The 19,187-nt window shown below is 41.7% G+C and overlaps 1 protein-coding gene across 1 annotated transcript in view; it reads left to right on the forward strand.

Annotated features, from left to right (window-relative positions):
• Positions 1–19,187, forward strand: part of sema5a (sema domain, seven thrombospondin repeats (type 1 and type 1-like), transmembrane domain (TM) and short cytoplasmic domain, (semaphorin) 5A) — a 142,275-nt gene that overhangs the window by 109,333 nt on the left and 13,755 nt on the right. Inside the window, exons 16-17 of the mRNA XM_080489449.1 lie at positions 3,256–3,481; positions 17,700–17,909. Coding sequence (XP_080345575.1) covers positions 3,256–3,481; positions 17,700–17,909 — 436 coding nt within the window. The remainder of the gene's footprint in view (positions 1–3,255; positions 3,482–17,699; positions 17,910–19,187) is intronic.

Below are 19,187 nucleotides of genomic sequence, written 5' to 3' on the forward strand. Positions count from 1 at the left end.
GCATCATTTATGTCACCAACTGTGGAGGATGAGGGCAAAGTTGCACAGTCTGAAGGAGAGAGTATAATGGTCATCAGCAGAGGGTTTGTACATACCGAAAACGTGCTGTGCAAAATGTATTTTAAGAGTATCACCTGAAAAAGTTGGTGGAATACAAATATCCCAGTTGTCCGAAAAGCAAATGCACATCCACCGCTGCTACTAGAGCTTATGACTCGGCCACTCTGTGAGGTCCAGCTTTTAGCTTTCTAGTCCAGCATGGACACCACTCTGTTCTTCACTCCTCCAACCTCTTTCACACTGTTCACAATGCTTCCTCACAGCTGAGTGCAGGTGAAACAGAGGTCTCGGTTCCTGGTCAGAGCTGGTGGACAAGCTGTTATAACCTCCTCCTGGATGCTCCTTTGAGTACGAGTGGGCAGTCGTCCAATATACACAGAAACTCCAGGCACGTACATATCCAGTGTGTTTGTGAGCACTAACAGGCTGTAGTGTCAAAGTTACAGGGGTATTTACAAGTAAACACACTGGATAAGACTGCTTGAAAGAAAAAGAAAAGTTTTTTCTTCATAAAATGTTCAAACTGAGAAGTCTGGCTGTAACAGGTTCATTATATCTCTGTTCACTGTGTGACCTGTCGTTTGATCCTGCAACCCTATAGGAAGTTCTGGCTTTTAGATTGGGAGCTTCTGTTGTCATGGGGTTCTATTTGAAGATTGTTGCACACTTTGAAACCTTAAGCCTCTTGTGAATAGGACATGGTATTTATGTGGATTTTATGGCTGTACAATGTACTACTTGTAAACATTTTTTACTATATTATCTTCCAAATCTTGCAGTTATTGTATTTTTCATGCTCCTAAGGAGCTAATTTTACAAAATCCTGTCTGCGGTTGGATGGTAATACTGCAGGAATATACGCGTTAACGTGGTTATGACCTATTATGTTCTTTATCACCTTTTCACAGCGCAACACATACATTCTCATTGTGATGAATTAACTTGTAGCCATTCCTTGGAAAAGCTCTGCACCAGAAGGGTGAGTAGCAATAAACTGATCACGTATAGAGTCACAGTGTTTGGAATGAAGTTTTAGAGTTACATCAAAGGCATTGGGGATTTTTTTGTTTGTTTCTTGGAATAAACCCCTTGGTGATTTTGGTGACCAGAAATGTAATTTCTGGGTTTGATATTCGCCAAACGAGAGATGAGTCTGAGACCACAGCGAGAATATTCTATATAGACACGGACGTGAATGCAAGGACATCTTTTGATGTCGGTCCAGTCAGCGCGATATATCTTTATTTCATAGAGTATATACTGACCGCCATACTGTACGTTGCACTTCAGCTGCAGTTGATATGGATTCCGTGTGAGACCTTGGATGAGGTTTAGCTTTGAACCCAGTAATTATCTCCTTAGCCCTCTGCATCAACACTAATCCACAGAGAGTACAGCGAGAAACGCTTACCAGACAAGCCTCATTAAATATTTACTGTGTTTGGCCACCATCAACAACTCACACAACAAACACCCTCAGATCGTTTGTCTTTCGCCACCCATTCATGCCACCGGCTGCCGTTTCTGTCGCTGAGGGCATCACTGAGACGCTGAGGTGGACTCTTTATTTTTTATTTTTTTCCCCGTTTTTGTTATTGGCTGATAATCACAGATTGTGGGCTGGTCTGTGATGCGTGACGATGTTAAATATTAATGTCTGGAGATGATTACTGCGCTAGATGGAGAGAGGCAGGAAGTGCAGGGTGGAGGTGACACCCTCATTCATCATGGGGCCCTAACAGAATCTAAATCCTCCCTGTGTTTTTAACCTTGGTACCCCGGGGAAGAGAGGCAGAGAGGAGGAGACCGAACAGAGTGTGGATGGGGAGAAGCGCAAAGAGATGAAACAAAATAGAGATACAAAAAGGAAAGGGAGAAAGAGATCTGACATAAAGCAGGCCATGAAAGCTCTGTGTGAAAAACGGGATGAAAGAAACATAAAGATAGATAGATGGATGCAAAGTGAGACCGCGAGACAGGATGAAAATGGAAGGGAGATGGTGAAAAATAGCCCCGCATACTGTATAATGTATATAGCGCGCCTTCTCAGCTGACCTGTCAGCCTATCCCGTGTGACAGGCTGACGGATGTGCAGAAAGGAACTCTTATCTTATTTTGTCAAGGTCTGGCAGTCACTCAAGTCCTATTCAGCATAAATAAACAAGTGGTGAGGAAAATGGCAGCCGTCTCACCTCCACTTCCACGGTGTCATTTATTCTAGATGTATCACTCCTTCCACATCTTTATACATATATATCAATTTTAGCTGCGCACCAAAGAGGGCTGGACTGCCCATTACCCTCCTATTATAGTTCTAAATCATATCGTGAAATATAAAGGGGAAGGAGAAGAATATTTTTCAGGGAATAGTCCAAATTAGTTGCGGGAAGTGGGAAAAGAAATATATAAGTATATATATATATATATATATATATATATATATATATATATATATATATATATATATACTTATGGCACTCTAAAAAAAAGTCTCACATAATGTTGTTGGAACTTCAGAGCTGTGTTTCTCTTTTTTACTGCCCGATTCCCTAAGCCTGGTGCAGATGGGAAGAATATCTCCCATTAATACCTCTTTCCACTCCCTCCTCCTCATTTTTGCCTCTTCCTCTGTCTTTTATTCAGGTCCCCAGTGTGGCTCCTTCTTCTTCTCTCTCCCTCCTTCCCTCTCTCCTTTCACCTTGGTGATAAATTAAACCTGATCAATGACCTTTTCTGCTTGGCTTGTTTACCTCTTGCCATGTTCAGCAAGCGGCCTAATGGGACTGTATTCTCGGTGCATGCAGGCAGACTGGCAGGCTGCTGGGCCTGGGCAAACAGGGCTGGTTGGCTGGTTGTTTAGGAGATATTTTGGATGATGTGTGGAACTGGATCCGGTGGTGTACAGTACAGAGAGCCAGCCAGGACTGGAAGCTTTCAAGGATGAGCGGCGTTGAAAGCTTTGAAAGGGATGTTTATTTCCTCATAATGTAAGCTCTTTAATTTGAGTCAGTGCTGAGAATTTCAAAAGCCATTGTTCTGTGTTTCATTATGCTTGGGAAATACACCACGTATTTCTCAGTCTGAGCTTGTCATACTAATTAGTGCTTTAATGATTTATGATCTTCTTTTCCTACTCTGTCAGATTCTTTCTTCACCTGTTTGAAAAGGAAATTTTCCCTTTCTTCGTGCCCACAGGAGTACCAGTCGTGCAACACTTTGCCATGTCCTGACCTCAAGAAGACCACACCCTGGACTCCCTGGACACCCGTCAACATCTCTGACAACGGCGGCCACTACGAGCAGCGTTTCCGCTACACTTGCAAAGCCCGAATCCCCGACCCCAGCCTGCTGGAGGTGGGCAGACAGAGGATCGAGATGCGCTACTGCTCCAGTGATGGATCCACTGGCTGCTCCACTGACGGTGAGTGCTGAGTGCAGGAGACAGATGGTCTCTTTCCAGCTATATCAGCTCTGGATGTTCCTGTTATCGCACTCCAACTGGCTTTCTGCATCTCTGCTGGCTAGTTATTGTCCTCGTCCCCTCAAGCCATTCTCTCTGACTCTCTCTCTCTCTCTCTCTCTCTCTCTCTCTCTCTCACTCTCTGGCTGTTGTTCATTAGTCTGTCTTCCTAGTTGTCTGAAAGTTTCCGATCTCTGTCCTGCAAAAGTTAAAGGGAGCTCTATCTCACGCTACTCTTGTGTCTTTCCTATCAACTTATTTCACTTTATCAGTGGATCAAAGCGTCAGATGTGGTAATGAACTTCCAATCCGCAAAGCCGATCAGCAGTTTACTGCTGATTTTAATGTCCCCATGCTATCTCTCACCCTCACGCACACACACACACACACACACACACACACAAGTAAACATAGACAGTTTCATGCACAAAGTTCAATTACAGCTCTTTATCTATCTTTTCAGCTATTCCCTTTTGCCACAGTCAGTGTACCACACCCCGGGTGAATTAAACGCTGTAAATGTTGGTACAAACAGGCTGCTAATTGACAAGTTGTTTATGTTGTCAAGTGCAAGTATCCATATTAGAGAGGAGACAGGCAGGATGGCACCACACCACAGCAAAGAGGGTTGAGATACAGATGCAGCAGTTAAAAGTTTGTTTATAGTTTTGCTCTCAGCCTCAGAGGCAAAAGCTGTTTTTCTTTTCCTTTTTTTTCATTTTTTTTTTCTTTTAAAAGGCTTTAGAGTTAGCGCCTGGATAAGCTGCGGTGGCCTCACATTACTTTGAGTTCAGCTGTGTCTCTGGGTGGTCCGTCACTGCACCACTCATATGCCACATGCTGCAGAAATCACAGCGATGTCTTCTAATGTGCACTATCAGCGGGGTTCTCGTTTTCATTTCTAAATATTAAAATGTGTATTTTCTTCAGTGCTGCCACTGGTACAAGTTGTTCTCTTCACACTTTGAAGCCCATGCTTAAATGTTCCTGACGGGTTTTATATGAGCAGTGACAAGCACAGAGAAAAAAACCCAAAAAAAACCCCTGACTGTCGACTTCTCAGTTTTAAAGGAGTGACAAAGGCTTGAACTTTAATAGGTCTGTCTTGTTACTGATTAGTGGGAGGAAGTAACAGAAACAACGTGTTACATTGGAGGTTGTCACCAGAAGCCTGACATCAGATTAGCCTCAGTGTTAATTACACCAATTGAAAAGCAAACAGAAGTCACTTTGAGCTACAGGAATATAGGCTCTGGCAGGAAGATGGTGATATACTGCATGAGCAGCAGAGGTTTTAAATCCCCCAAACAAATATCTGATTATGATTTTTTTTTTTTATTATTATCAATAACATATCTGCTCATAGGAAAAGACAGAAACACTGTCATCTGCTTGTTAAATTGACTTTAGTGCTGCAGGTCACATTTATACCCCTACTATAAAGAAAAGCTTTAAAATTCTGTGTTAATAGCAAGTGACTTTATTATATATACAGTGGAAAAGTAACTCTCAATTGACGATTTTTTATTTCAGCTTTTCTTCTGAAAGCACAAATTTCTGCTCTGCATTGCCTCTCCAACCTTGGAAAATAAAGATTATTTTTTCTGCAGATATTCAGTGAAACAAACTTGGTGTAAAAAATTAACCTACTTTTGCCCAAAGACGAGCTTTGCTCATTTTATTAATGCCTCAGCTTTTAAGTTAGGTTGTTTATTTTTTGATAAATAAACAAATTCTGTAAAAAAAACAAATACAAACAAAAATCAGATAACAGTGATTTGAACAAACTGATAGAGCTTAAAGATAAAGCTTTACACTTTTCCTAGTTAAGGAAAAAATCGAATGTGATTACATCATAAATACAAAATAAAATGAAGAACAACAATTATAACTTATTGCCTTTGCCATTAAAAATGTTCCTTGAGTGTGAGTTTCATGAGTTTTACTCAGGTTGATTTGACTTAGACTTTAAAGACATTTGTTTGACAATATTGGATCTGGTGAAATAGGTGAAATAGCTTTAAACATTACATAAAGTATATAAAGTGAATTGCGAATTCACAATGTGATGTACAACATCTGAAATTGTCAAAGCTTGGCTGCTTCTGTTTTTAACGTGTTTGAAAAGGAGGTGCATAGCAACTCAGACTTTAGCAAAGATGTTGCCGTTTTTGTGATAAGAGGCATTCCCTCAGCTGGCTCGCCATGACTTTTATTTGCAGAGTAAATAATAAGACTTTTCTGCGTTGTGCCCTTTCTTAACGACTGCAATCTTTTCTTATTGATTGATGCTCTTCCTTTTCTCACAGTTCTGACTTTGTGAAAGATCATCTCCTATATTGCTTTTTTATTTCATTGCTTCCTCCGCCAACATGTCCAACTCCTTGGTATCACATTTCATTTCGTGCTTGTGGGGTCTCGGCACGCCATCCAATCAAGAAGCAAATAAACACAGAAATACTAAAAACTCTAGGCAATCATTCTCATACAAACAGGGTCTAAGGCATGCAAAACCAGGCTTAAGTATTTGTTCCTTAGATAATTCTGACATGGTTTTATTCTTAGTTGATCACCGGCAAAATGCAGACAATCTGAAAGCTCAATTTATTCACTTGAACATGCAATTTGGCATGCTTCATGCAGGATCTTAGCAAACCAGGCCCCCAGAGAGTTGTGGATGGCTTCTCTGCCTTATGCTGATTGTTCATCCCCAGACTCCAGGATGATTCACTTCTCAGAGGAGTTTTAAGTCATAACTGTCAAAAAGTAGAGCCGACTCCAGCAATCCCCTTCTTCATTTCAGCCGTTATCAAACTTTCCTCCCATCTGCATAGCGCTGGAGTGTGTATATTTGTGTGTGTGGGGGGGCAGGTGGCTATCTGTGGATACACACACACCTGTTTGTGTCTGCGTCAAAGACATCCGTCCGTCTCACAGATGCGTGGAGTCCCTGATCCACGGGGACAGCGGTCAACTTTTCACCGCAGAAGAGGCTATCAGAAGATAATTACCGTCACTGTGGTGTAGTGTATTTATGTTCACTGCCAGGGCAAAGCACATTATGATCCCTCTGAGATGATGAGCACCCAATAGGAATGACGTGTCATTCAAGAAAGATTTACGATTTGCATCAGGCACCTCGCAATAGATTGGAGCTCCGTGCACACAATGGTCTTTACATAGAAGAGTGGCTATGAGACAGATGGCAGTGTCGAGAGTTAGGGGCAAGTCATAACTTTTACGTCAGAAAGGTTGAGACAAAAACAAGACTCAATGATTTTTTTAGTCTTGTGAATCTATATGTTATTAACTGATGTATATCATAGAATAGTTTAGCTTGCTCAGAGGGATTCTGGTTGTTTTCTTTGAAAGTCCAGCGTTGAATTGCTTTCTTTAGTATTTCATATTTTTATGATAACTGGGATTTGAGCCTGCATTTCATATTTTAATCTCTGACAGTACTCATTACTGGATGTGAGTACTATAATGCATGACGTTGCTGCAAAAAAGCTGAATAAAAATGTGCTTTTGTGCATTTTTATACATCTCTACAATATCCAACAAGTCACAGAGGTAGGATATTTGTGTCGACAGTGTATCAAAAGGGGAAAAAAAGAACAAAAACAGGCTCCCTTCAAACAGATTAAATTCCACTGGTATACTGCTTTCAAGTGAATTTACACTCTTCCTACACGACAGTCAACTTGTGTCCTTCTATTTGTTTGTTCATTTGAAGTTGATGCATGAAGTTTGAAAGACTGTTTTTCTCTTGCTCGCCGTCTCCCTGTCTCACTGATGTCACCTCCCCGCTACTCAATAAAAAAGCCCACTCCCTGAGATCTCCCCTGTCTCCTCCTGCTCGGGCAGAATGTCACCGTGTTTGTAGATGTGGGCTTTGTAGCCATCGGATACATCTGACATTAGATGATATGGATTATACTCCAAGATGTGGCAAGGTGTTATTGACACACACCTGGAAGTCTCATCTGTGACGCGTAGATAAGGAGAATTAATCCTCTGTCAATACCGATAACAAATTGATGTATGATGCTCGTTGGAGAAATTCATAAACCCAACCATCACCAGCCCCTCTCATTATTTTTCTCATATTGTCTGTTGAATTAAGATTGCTATCTTTCTTTATTACAGCTTTATTATGAGAGATAAATTATAAATATATGATTTAACCAAGCATTTAGAATGAGCTTCTATGTAACATACCGACTTGTTTCATATCAGTGATCATGGCCTAATGATAGTGATGAGTTAATTACTTAAGATTTAAAGACTTCTCTTGTCAGGCACACCCAGCGATTAGCCTGCTAACTGTAGCCATTTTCTTTCTCTCTTATCACACACAACATGCCTCAGTGAAATGCCAAACATGCAATCATTTGCATGGTTTCCTGTGTAGATATGTCATTTTAAACACCCTCGAGGCGATTTATAAAACATGGACTTTCCTTGTTCTGTCCACTGGGTGGGTATTCTCCTAACGACATGGGATGTCTTCATGTAACATTCAGATGTTGATGTGCTTCGAATATTACAATGAATACGACTTGTACATTGGTGCAATTGGTGCTGGCGTATCCATCATCCATTACCTCCTTCACATCTGTTTCTCTCGAGGTTGCAGCACAGTGCAGCAGTGTATTTCTCGTAATCTGATGCTTTTATCTTATTGGATCCAATACAGAGTCTGATTCATTGAGATTCTGCATGAAGCGCGCTCCATTGCATGCTCTTGCATATAGATTACACTTCAGTTTGTGCACATTTTGCACACGGTCAACTAAGAATAACGCCACGAATGGCATTGCAGTCAAGCAGGAGTATTCCAAAAATTGTTCTGCTAGCCTAGAGTTGTTCCCGTGTTGATTTGCTCGTGTTTGGAGTGTTACAATAGCTACATATATACGTCTATATAGCATCTATGTGGGAAGCCTCTATCTGGGATAAAACCCTTTCAGCCATCTGGCTTCCTGTTCTTACAAACATCACTTTCAACTGGTTGGGTTTATTTTTTTGTTTTTTTTCCTGTGTGGTTGAGTCTCCCCTCTCTGGTCTGTTTTGGCAGATTGCCGAGTCTTTTTAATCTGTCTCGCAAAAAATTCTGTAATGGATACACAAAGGGATTTTCTTCTCTTTGAGTAAGTGACCCATCCATCATGTTAATAGATGATATTTGGTCGGCATGAAATGATGCAAACTTAATTAAAACGTTTGTTAGGAACCTGAAGGTGTAATGAATATAAAAATAAATATACATTTGTACTAAGATGTTGAGGGTGAAACAAAAAAAGCTGAATATAATTATTTAAATATACATTTCTTAACTCTTCTTCAGACATTTATTTGACACTTACCTGATGAAGGTTTTTGCTGGGTGTCATTCGAAATGTTTAACTGTGATTAATCATATATTCTTATTGTATGAAATTGTAAAAGGTATTCTAAAGTGGTGCACTTTTATTCTGAAATGATTGAAATATAAACAAAAATGCAACGGCAATTACGTATGTTAGTATTTCTTCGAAACCTGAATTTGAAAATTGAAACAATCATTCAGTCCCAAGTGTTTATGTTGGAAACTGTCCACAATATGAATCAGGCTAAAATTTTTCTCAGCATTTCTGTCGCATTTGTCGGCTTTTCCTGCACCTCTCTGCACTGTTTGTGTTGGTAGATTCACTGGCATCAAAAAGGCGGCTCTGAATGATGAAGCCCTCTCTTTATTGCTCCCCTCACCTGCATGAGTGTCCCTCCGGGAATCTGACTGCTATCATTAAAGCAGCAAGGTTTGCGGTAGATGACATGCTTTCTCACCTCACTGACTCCGGTGTACGTGCTTCATGGTCTTAGAACACGCCCGGCACCTGTGAATAATTGCATCACATTTTTTTATTCTTTTAAATTAGGCCCTATGCACAGCATGTGATTTGCGTATAGGGACGATCACGCGTGTGAATTATAAACAAGTATATTTCCAAGGCAAGAATCCATCTCCTGAGTCCCACATGGAGGAGAAAAGAGAGTGTTAACTTGTGATATAGAAATTATCTCAGTGTTTATGTCAGACAGTATGATAGGTGCTGCTGTTATGTGTTGGCCCTTTGCTTGTTTGAAAGCTGTATGTGTGTAGGTTTCCTCTGCGTACTCCGTTTTCCTCCCACAGGCCAAAAACATGCATGTGAGGTTATCTGGTGACCCTAAATTGCCCCTAGATGGGAATGTGTGTGTGGTTGTCTGTCTCTGTGTATTCGCCCTGTGATGGACTGGCGACCTGACCGGGGTGTGTCCTGCTCTTGCCCATAGTAAACTGAGATTAGCTCCAGCGCTTCTCAATCCTGCACAGGATTAACCAATATAGAAGATAGATGGATGCTTGTGCTGTTTGTTAAATCTCACTATTTTGAAATACCAAATAATACACTCATGTGCATGCTTAAAAATACAGCTTGCCTCATGCATGGTAACAGTTTTATTGCTTTGACTGGAGACTTGTTTGACGGGGCGGGATTGCCTGCGTAATCAAATAACCAGTCAGCAGTAATCGGCGTACAGTGTCCATCTTTTTGCCAGAGCTGGATCCGTCTACCTGTATCATTAGTCAGCCTCCAACTGAAAGACGCCTCAGTTATTAGTCACTCTCCCCGCTGCCATCGGCCAGCCCACTGCACCAACAGACGATTTAAATTATGACTTCTGCAAAGCCGTATGTCCATGAAACAGATATTCCTGCCAAGTTTAATCAATAGCTGTGTGTATTATGAATGACCTAAAAGTTCAGTTGCAGTAGTTTTGTTTTTTTTTTTTTGTTTTTTTCAATTCAGCACTCGTAGCATCAAGCTAAAAAAAAAAAAAAGCTTTACAATCACGTATTCATTGCAGTGTTTTATCATTTGCATCGCGCCAAGGCAAAAGCAGACACACACGGTGGATCAGAAAGCCACTGCGAAGATGAAAGGCAATTCTGAAGAAGGTTGCTGGTTTGTAATTTTGCCGGCTTCTATCGATGAGTGATGGCTTCATTTTTTTTTTTTCCCTGGGAGAAGCAGCGGCGTGTCAGAAGCCTGATGTGTTTCACTTCAGCTGATCTGGTATCAAGGCCAGGGCCCCCTCATGGACGACAGATTAGTTTCTCCTGCACGGACGTCATGAGCAGACACTGAGCAGACACAGGACATTGCTGAGGGACGAGTCTGACAAATGGCAACCATCCCGGTATCCTTATTGTCTTTCTGTTATTCTGCCTCTCTCTGTGTCCCGATAGTCAACATTCTTCTTCTTTTCTGACTTTGCATCACTCTTTACAGAGTTGGTAAAAAAATATAGTTGAACTATTTGAACCATCAAGTGAACACACAATTTATTAACGTTATAAAATAGGTGCATCTGGTCCTTGAGGTGCTGATTTTTTAGAGTGAACCGACACCACATCCTGACTTCATGTATAAAGTTGGATAAATTCTGATGTTTTCACATACTTTCATGAACAGATCACCATGTAATTCTCATTGCAGTATATCAAGGTTAAGACATGAAGTGATGAGGAGGTGGTGCCAGGTTGCGTAATCCTACAAGCTTAGAAAAATGGATCTCAGAGGAGTCAGGAGGAAAAAAAAGTCTTCCTTGTAGTTATTCCAACAAATCTTCATTACCAGAGGGTATGTGTGAGGGCGCTTTTTTTCTTCTTCTTTATTTTTGAAGAAGCCTACACAGTTGTACCCTAACATATACTGTATATTTGTCAACGTTGTGCTATTCCCCATATGGGGTCTGTCCATCATGGCCAATAAGTTCCAGTTTTATGGCACTGAACTAAGCGGCCAATGAGAGGATCCTTCCCGGTTCATGTATCTGTGACGCCTCAGCGAAGCACAGAGCTCCAGATTGCTGTCAGGCAGAGTTCACAACCTAATTTTAATTAACTTGACGCCACATTTTCCGGCTGAAATTGTAATGCCAGTGACACCTCGCCTTCGTCACCCCCCCCCCCCCCCCCCCCCAAATTTTGGCGACAACAAATTAACATGGCAGCATATTCAACGTTAAAAAACACAAAGACTGTGGAATATGAAATCTACTTTGCTGACACACAGCTCTTGTTAACTGAAAATGTCGCGTGAAATTACAGCTCTGAACTCTTAAAAACATCATATCAGAAAGTTCTGACAGTGTCTTCTAATCAGGATTCAACAATAAAGATTAACACTCAAGAAGAGTTTCTGAGCGCACACTTTCTGACTCGGTGATGAGACTGTCTTCTCTGACATTGCCTCGCTTTCTGCTTTGCTGCTTTTTTTTTTTTTTTTTTACCAGTCTGGATGTTACTCCAGAGCAGATAGCTGTGCTCGGATACTACAAATTACCAGACAGAAGGATGTTTCTTTCATTTTTGGATGTGTAGAGAAAAATCTGTCCTTTTGTGGTTGATTTTTGCCAATTTCAGCTCCTTGGAGTTGTCTCGTTTTTCAAAGCACACACTTACAACAAATATTATATACCGACACAGCCAACAAAACCAGCTAGTATGAGGTATACAGTATGATGAAGTAGCATGCTCGTAACTGTTCTAATTTCTGTGAAATAATTCCTCATTGCTTTTATGGTACATGATCTTGCGTGTAAAAGCGAGTTAATGTAAATTCAAACGATATGAGGAAGTGATCCGACAACATTGTCAACATTTACATTAACGTTAAAGTCACCCCACTCTAATGACTTTGTCTTCTGTATTCTCCAGTTGGAGTACATGGGGTTCAGATTGAGACTTTCAAAGGATTTCTGGTTAGTTCTAGTTTTCGGACTGATAAGAAGGGAGCAGCAGAGAAGCGTGTTTTGGATTTGGACATCCAAAGTGTGGTGGATGTCGTCCCTCCTGCATGTCTTAAGTCTCTCCCAGTTGCAACACACCTGAGGGAGTCGTCATTGGGCTTTAATGACAAGCTTGATGATGACATCATTATTAGATTCAGGGAGACATTTAAAACATGCAGGACGGCGGCCCCCTCCAGGACCGGAGTTGGACACCCCTGACTTACAGATGTCAATCAGTCGCTAGACTAGACTGGTCCATAAAGCATCGACAACTCAACTTATTTGTCAAAGTAACTCTGCACCCATACGATAAAGAAAAGCTTTTTAAGCTGAAGAAAGTTGCTTTTCATTTATTTACAACAGTAACATTACCTGTTTTGGGGGTTTTTTGGATCTTGTACAACCTGTGATTGCACTGCGGAAGCACACAAATAAAAACACTGCAGTTTTTCAACTTCCCAACCTTGTGGTAAAAGCTGGTGATGGGAGCGAGGCAACAAATTGGGGAACGACCTTTTTTCATATATGAAAATTTGATGTGATAAAAGACTTCATGCAATATTACTTTAGACAATCGAGCCCATTGTAAAAAAAGATTTAATTGTTTCTCTAACTGTTTATAAAACATTTCCACTTTAAAGTTCCAGACTGACTTTGTTCCCTTTCAACCAGGTGCTGGCTTCACTTCATTTCCGCAGAGTGAAAAGCACCTTCAAAGCCTGCTTGTGGGAAAATAAACACTTAGTTGCCTTATTTTTCGTGTCAAAGTTGTGGTATTGTTGCACTCTGAGGCTCCACCAACCATTTCTGACACTCTCCTTGAAGGTGCATTCAAGGACAATCTCTCTCTCTCTCTCTCTCTCTCTCTCTCTCTCTCTCTCTCTCTCTCTCTCTCTCTGGCTCTGTCTCTGTCTCTGTCTCGCTCGCTCTCTCTCCCGCTCTCTCTCTAATACTAAGCTGTAAATCAGCCTGACAGACAACGACACATAAACATGGACAATGGGAAATGAACACTGTCACTTTAGTCGTTTGCTGCATTGAAAAATGTTTTATAAAACTTCAGATGTTTGATGTCAGCACTGATTAAAACTATACAGATTTAAGTTATGAGTATGACAATCCGACCATAAACTAGGAATCGACCCTCTGGAAATCCCCTTTTAACATCAAATAGATGTGGGTCATGCTAGCTGGAGGTCCATTAATGTGATTTAAAAGCCTCCAAACAACTCAGTAACTCTCCTTGCCATCAAAGATATAAGTGAGAATGGGAATGTTCCAGCTGGGGACGCCACACTCTGAAGGTGGACGTTTGGCATTTAATTCTTCTTGTAAAATTGTGACAAATTCGTCTGAATCAGCTCAGGTTGACATACCATTACAGTCGACTCACTAATCCCTGCACTCATTACAGGTTAGCATGCAATATCTTTGTTCTTGGCTACTGATGTGTTTCTGTTCTTGTGCAGTGATTCCCCCATTCTCTTCAGGGTTGCGTTTTTAATTGCACTTTTTCAAACCCTTTAATTGGCTCTTCAATGAGAATATCCCTGTGGAGGATTTCTGGGTCGACGCTTGCTTGGTGGAGCTCAGGACAGCGGAGGGAATGCTGTCGTAATTTGCCACTGTAAACAAGCAAAGCCCTCCCATGTGATGGTTTTTCACAGGCCTAGCTAATCTAGAAGCAGCCATACATTTCCTAATATATAAATATATACAGGCACACACACATTGAAAGGAGCCGGTCTTTCCACAGGGACACATTGCTGATCTGATGGGGAAAGCAAAGGAGGAGTCGGGAGGAAGAGTAATGGGGAGAAAATGTGCAGTTGAGAATCTGGGACAGACTGGAAGAAGTACTTTTTGCTCTTGTTTTTTTTCTCCTCGCCGTGTGGTCCAATGGTGCTCCGGTGTTGATGAAACATGACATGGCATCTCTCCTCTCCTCCTCGTCAGGATTTTTCCACCTCCATCTGTCTTACAGCAAAGATGTCTTTCCTTTGCAGATGCCATCTCATCTCCATTTCTATCTCCGTCTCCATCATCCTTGTACACTTGCCCGTACAGAACATCGGATTGCACAGCGTTGCGTATTTTTGTGACCTTAAAGAATACCTCATTCCTTATTTTCCTCCACACAGACACATGTCTGTATTCTCGCTCAAACAAGTTCTTAAGGTTGTTTATGGTGTTTTTTTGCCTTTGAGTTGGCTCTGAAGCTGAGCAAAGTGAGGGAGGAGGTAACTCTCTTTATGTCCTAGTTTCTCTGCAGTGGGGACTATTGGATGTTGCACTGTGTCCTTTTTAGTTTTGGCTCCGTCTGGCCCGTCAGGCGAGCGGGGATTAATTCTCTCCGGCTGTGTGAGGTTCTTGTGTGGATCAATAGATCCAGTCGCTGCTTATTTGAAAGGGAGGGCACCACACTGTTTGTTTTGGCGACAGGAGGGCGGCCATAGTGAGGTAGTGTTAACAATATGCACCGTACATCAGAGCAGTCTCTGACTGTAGCCTGAGCATACAAGGCGAACGGTGAGGTACAGTGTGTGTGTGTGAGTGTGTGTGAGTGTGTGTGTGTGTGAGTGTGTGTGAGTGTGTGTGTGTGTGTAGATGACAACAACGCTGTTGTGACGTGACTGCAGATGCTTGCAGGAGCGCTTCATTGCCTTCAGAGCTGTAGTCCAGTCTCTCAGGCTTTATGAGGGCTTGATAAAGAGTTCAGGTCACAGTGGCAAGCGGGACTGTCCGTGCCACTGCCTGTTCAGAATCGATAAAGAGCGGGGGCCCTGGGGCCCTGGATGGGCCTGTCAGCGCTCACGCCAGCCTGATGCTGAGGTGAGTTGGTCTGTGCACCGCCAAGGTCGGCCGTAGTTATGAAGAGGTCGAGGATTTGTGCTAGGTAAACACACTGTCTTCTCCCTGAGAATACAAAGCAGCCGCGCCGTGATAACTGTCAGAGAAAAGAGCACGCTGACAAAACAGCGAGGCCAGGCTGGAGGACAGTGAAGACAAGAGAGACAAAAAAAGCAAAAGAAAGTTGATAGCAAAAATGGAGAGAAAGCGATAAAGAGAAGCTGTGGGCCAAACGAATGAGTTAGTTATGATTAAAATAAAAATAAAAAATGTATTAAATGTACATGTTAAAAGAAAAATCTAAGAATCAAGGTTGTACTGGTTGAATAGCGCAGAGCCGGTATCAGATGTGCTTTCAGGGGCTTGAACTGCATGAAAATGTTCTCCTATTTCTCATTTAAAGAAAAAGTGTGACAGGGCAAGAACAAGGCGAAATGAGCGCTGAATAATTGCAGATCCGAAGCAGCACAAATGGAGATTTGCATTGTTATGTGGGAAAAGTAATACAAATTTTTTTCTTGCATAGTTTATGGTTTGTTACACGAGTGGCTGCTACATTATTCAGTCAAACAGATGAGTTCACTCTTTTCATTCAGAAAAGCCAGAAGCTTTGCTCTCTCAGCTCATTCTGCTCTCTGTCTCTCCACGCAGCCCACATTTCTCCTGATTAATGCACACAGTAATTACAGCTTAATAGAAATGATGGTTTCATATTTCATTAGGATTCGTCTGTTTGTCTCATTCCAGATGAGAGTACACAGATTAGTCGACTGATGTTGTTTGATGAGCGCGCATGTTTCTGTGAAAACGGGGCACGCCGAGCACTGACTCAATCCGTCTTTACAAAGTGATGAAGGAATTAAACGGTGCATTGCTCTGGTGCTGATATTTTCTAATCCAAGGTGAATTTTTGAAATCGCTCAAAAACTAAAGTTTTGTAGCCGTGCTGGCAAGTCTTCAAGGTTAAGAAAAATGGGCGTTCAGGCAAACTCGCCCGTGTTTAATCAATTATTTCTTTATTTATACTTCGAGAGCAGGTTGTGAGTTTGATTCCCCAACCTCACTCTGTCCAAGTGTCCTTGAGCAAGACATCAAACTCCAGACTGCTTTGAATGGATGCCTTCCCCACTGCGTTGTAGCTGTCATGATTGGTGTGTGTGTGTGTGTGCGTGCGTGCGTGCGTGCGTGCGTGCGTGCGTGCGTGCGTGCGTGCGTGCGTGCGTGCGTGCGTGTGTGTGTGTGTGTGTGACTGTTGGTCACATTCAAGGCAAAAAGGCAACTCACATCAGTGTTCATGAGACGATTAAAGGAGAAGAATCATACTTTATTAATAATCATAGAAATTACACGGTGTCACACATCAGTTATATTGCTTCTTCTGTCAGTCAGTTTGGGAGAAATACGCACAAATTAGGATGAAATATATAGTCAACTGCCCCATAAAGGGTGTCATAGCGACTTGTGTAATGAACGTCCATTCGTGGGATGAGCAGCAGAGCTGAGGATGCCGGTTTGTGCCCATGAAAAGTCTGTCAAATCTTTTCTGCCAATGCCAAACAGCTTTTCTTTGCTGTTTGCACTTGTTCGGTGGATTTGATGCTTGAATTCTGAGGAAACAAGACATACTGCCAATTTAACAATTCATTCATTTCACAAACAGGAGATGGGAGCTTTGTCGGGTATATCCATTCCATTTACCATAATTCCTATACACCCCGGTAGTAGAAGTGCTCAGTTATAATTTGGACCTTTGGTACTGTGGATAAAATGTGTGTAGTCTTTACAATAATCAATGTTACCCATGATGATGGAAATTGCATTATTTTGACATGGACTTAATGGTAAAATAAAGTTGTCTGTTGGAAGCTTGAAGCTGACAGTCTTCTATTCAATAGTGGTGGAAACATGTTTTCAAATGATCCAACATTGACCACAAATGTCCGCATCATTGTGAAATTAGGGGCAAAAAAAAAATGATGAAAGTAGAATAGAAAGTAGAGTAAAATGACAAATTCACTTTGCCAAGACGAGAACAAATAGCATGGCTTATAAACACAATCTAAAATGAATGAATCCCTGTGTGTTTGTTCACTGTAATTCAAATCTATTTCAGCAAACAAGACTAAATCCCAAGATTGACAGCCTCAACTTGTTGATGGAAACTGCTGTATTGCACAAACTAAATTAAAAACCAAGAGCTGGGCGCCGCTCTTTCCGCACAAATCGAGCTAAAGCTTTTAGAGTATCTCCGAGCGGCAAGAGTAAAGACACATTCACTGTTATCAAGAGCTGTTATTGACTCCTTGCCCTCGTATTGCTCTTCAAAACAAATGCACGCAGTCATGCCAGGAAAGGAGTTCTGTCATCGGTTTTCTTTTAGAGAAAACAGCATGCAGGGTTTGTAGGAAGTGGATCCGTAATGATGAGAAACATCAACAGCACAGATTTCTCTATGTGAATGTTTTATACAAGAGTTTGACTTTGAGTCTTGTCTCCTGCATTTCAGGGGAAGTGCTTCGTCTGGGGAGGATGTCCGGCCACACGGTGAATGGCGGCTGGTCGTCCTGGGGCTCCTGGTCTCAGTGCAGCAGAGACTGCAGCCGGGGAATCCGTAGCCGAAAGAGGACCTGCAGTAATCCCGAGCCCAAGTATGGAGGTCAGACCTGTCTGGGCTCAGCACAGGAGTACCAGGAGTGTAACATCACGCCCTGTCCAGGTAGGAAACACATTCCACTTATCCCGACTGACATGCATGGATGGTTCACAACCATTCAGAATTAAGGTGTCACTAAATGAAGCTTGCAACGGTCCTCTCAAATTCACATGACTTTAATTGCGGCTTCGGATTTAGTCTTTTATGCTCTCTTCAATATCTACTGTCAGCTGTGTTTTTTTTAGTGTGCAGCAGAAATGTCCTGTGTATTCGTTGAATTTCTGTCACCACCTCGGGACCGACGATAAACTTTATCTGTCTACATGCCGGCTTTGTGACACAGCATTTTATTACAGAGGCAATGGCAAACTGAATGCTGACTTTGAATTGGGGCTGCGGTGGAGAGGTGCGTCTCTCCCAGCAATGTGCGCGTTTCTCACAATGTGCAAAAGAGATTAGACTATTTCAAAAGTGAAATGAAGATTAACGGGAAATTAATTAATAATTAGTCACTAGAAACTGGAGAGAGATACTCGCTCTTAAAAGGTTCAACAAACAGATTAAAAAAACAGTTTCAACCCTCAGGCAGCCACATCCAGCCCACTCCCACCCCATTTACACAAGACTGAGATGTAATAATCCTCAATCCCTTGTATTTAGTTTATTCTGTTCATTAGCGGTGCCAGCAGCGAGGTGCCAAACAGTATCAACGTTGTTCAAACGATGATAATAAATCCACTTCTTCTTACTTCTTTGAAAAGTTAAAAGTCAAACAAACATTCAGACAGCAGCCGACATGTCGTGTTTAATTAAGGCTGTTAATGCTGGCAAATACTTTGGAGTCTTGCTGATGTTATTGTTTCTTATAGTCAGACAGATTTCGTGTTCATGTCAGAAAGACTGAAGGCTCCTGCAGACTTTGTGGGATTTGAACAGTGTCATCAGTTCATTAGCCGCGACACTCTCCCAAGTTGATCTCATCAGTTTGGGTATGACAGTAAGTTTGACGGTACGATGTCGCTCTACACTGAAGGAGATTCACCAGCTGCTATCATGTACTGGTGCCTTGGGAAAGAAAAGAAACTAAGTAAACCGAGAATCAAGCCGTTATATAAGTAGAGTATAGTCCATTAAATTTGTATTCATCGTTATCGTTATCTTTATTACTAACATTAGTTTGTACTTATGCCACTAGGTTTTGATTTGAAGTACTGTACACCAAATAGTAAATGGAAGATAGAAATTGCACCACACTGTCCCTTTGACACACAGACCAATAACAACGGCCACGCAGGGTGCTCCGCCTCCATTTGGAGTTCACTGTACCGCCCAAGGTCAGTT

The sequence above is a fragment of the Lipophrys pholis genome (assembly GCF_963383615.2).
Source record: "Lipophrys pholis genome assembly, chromosome: 20".
Classification (NCBI taxonomy): Eukaryota; Metazoa; Chordata; class Actinopteri; order Blenniiformes; family Blenniidae; genus Lipophrys; species Lipophrys pholis.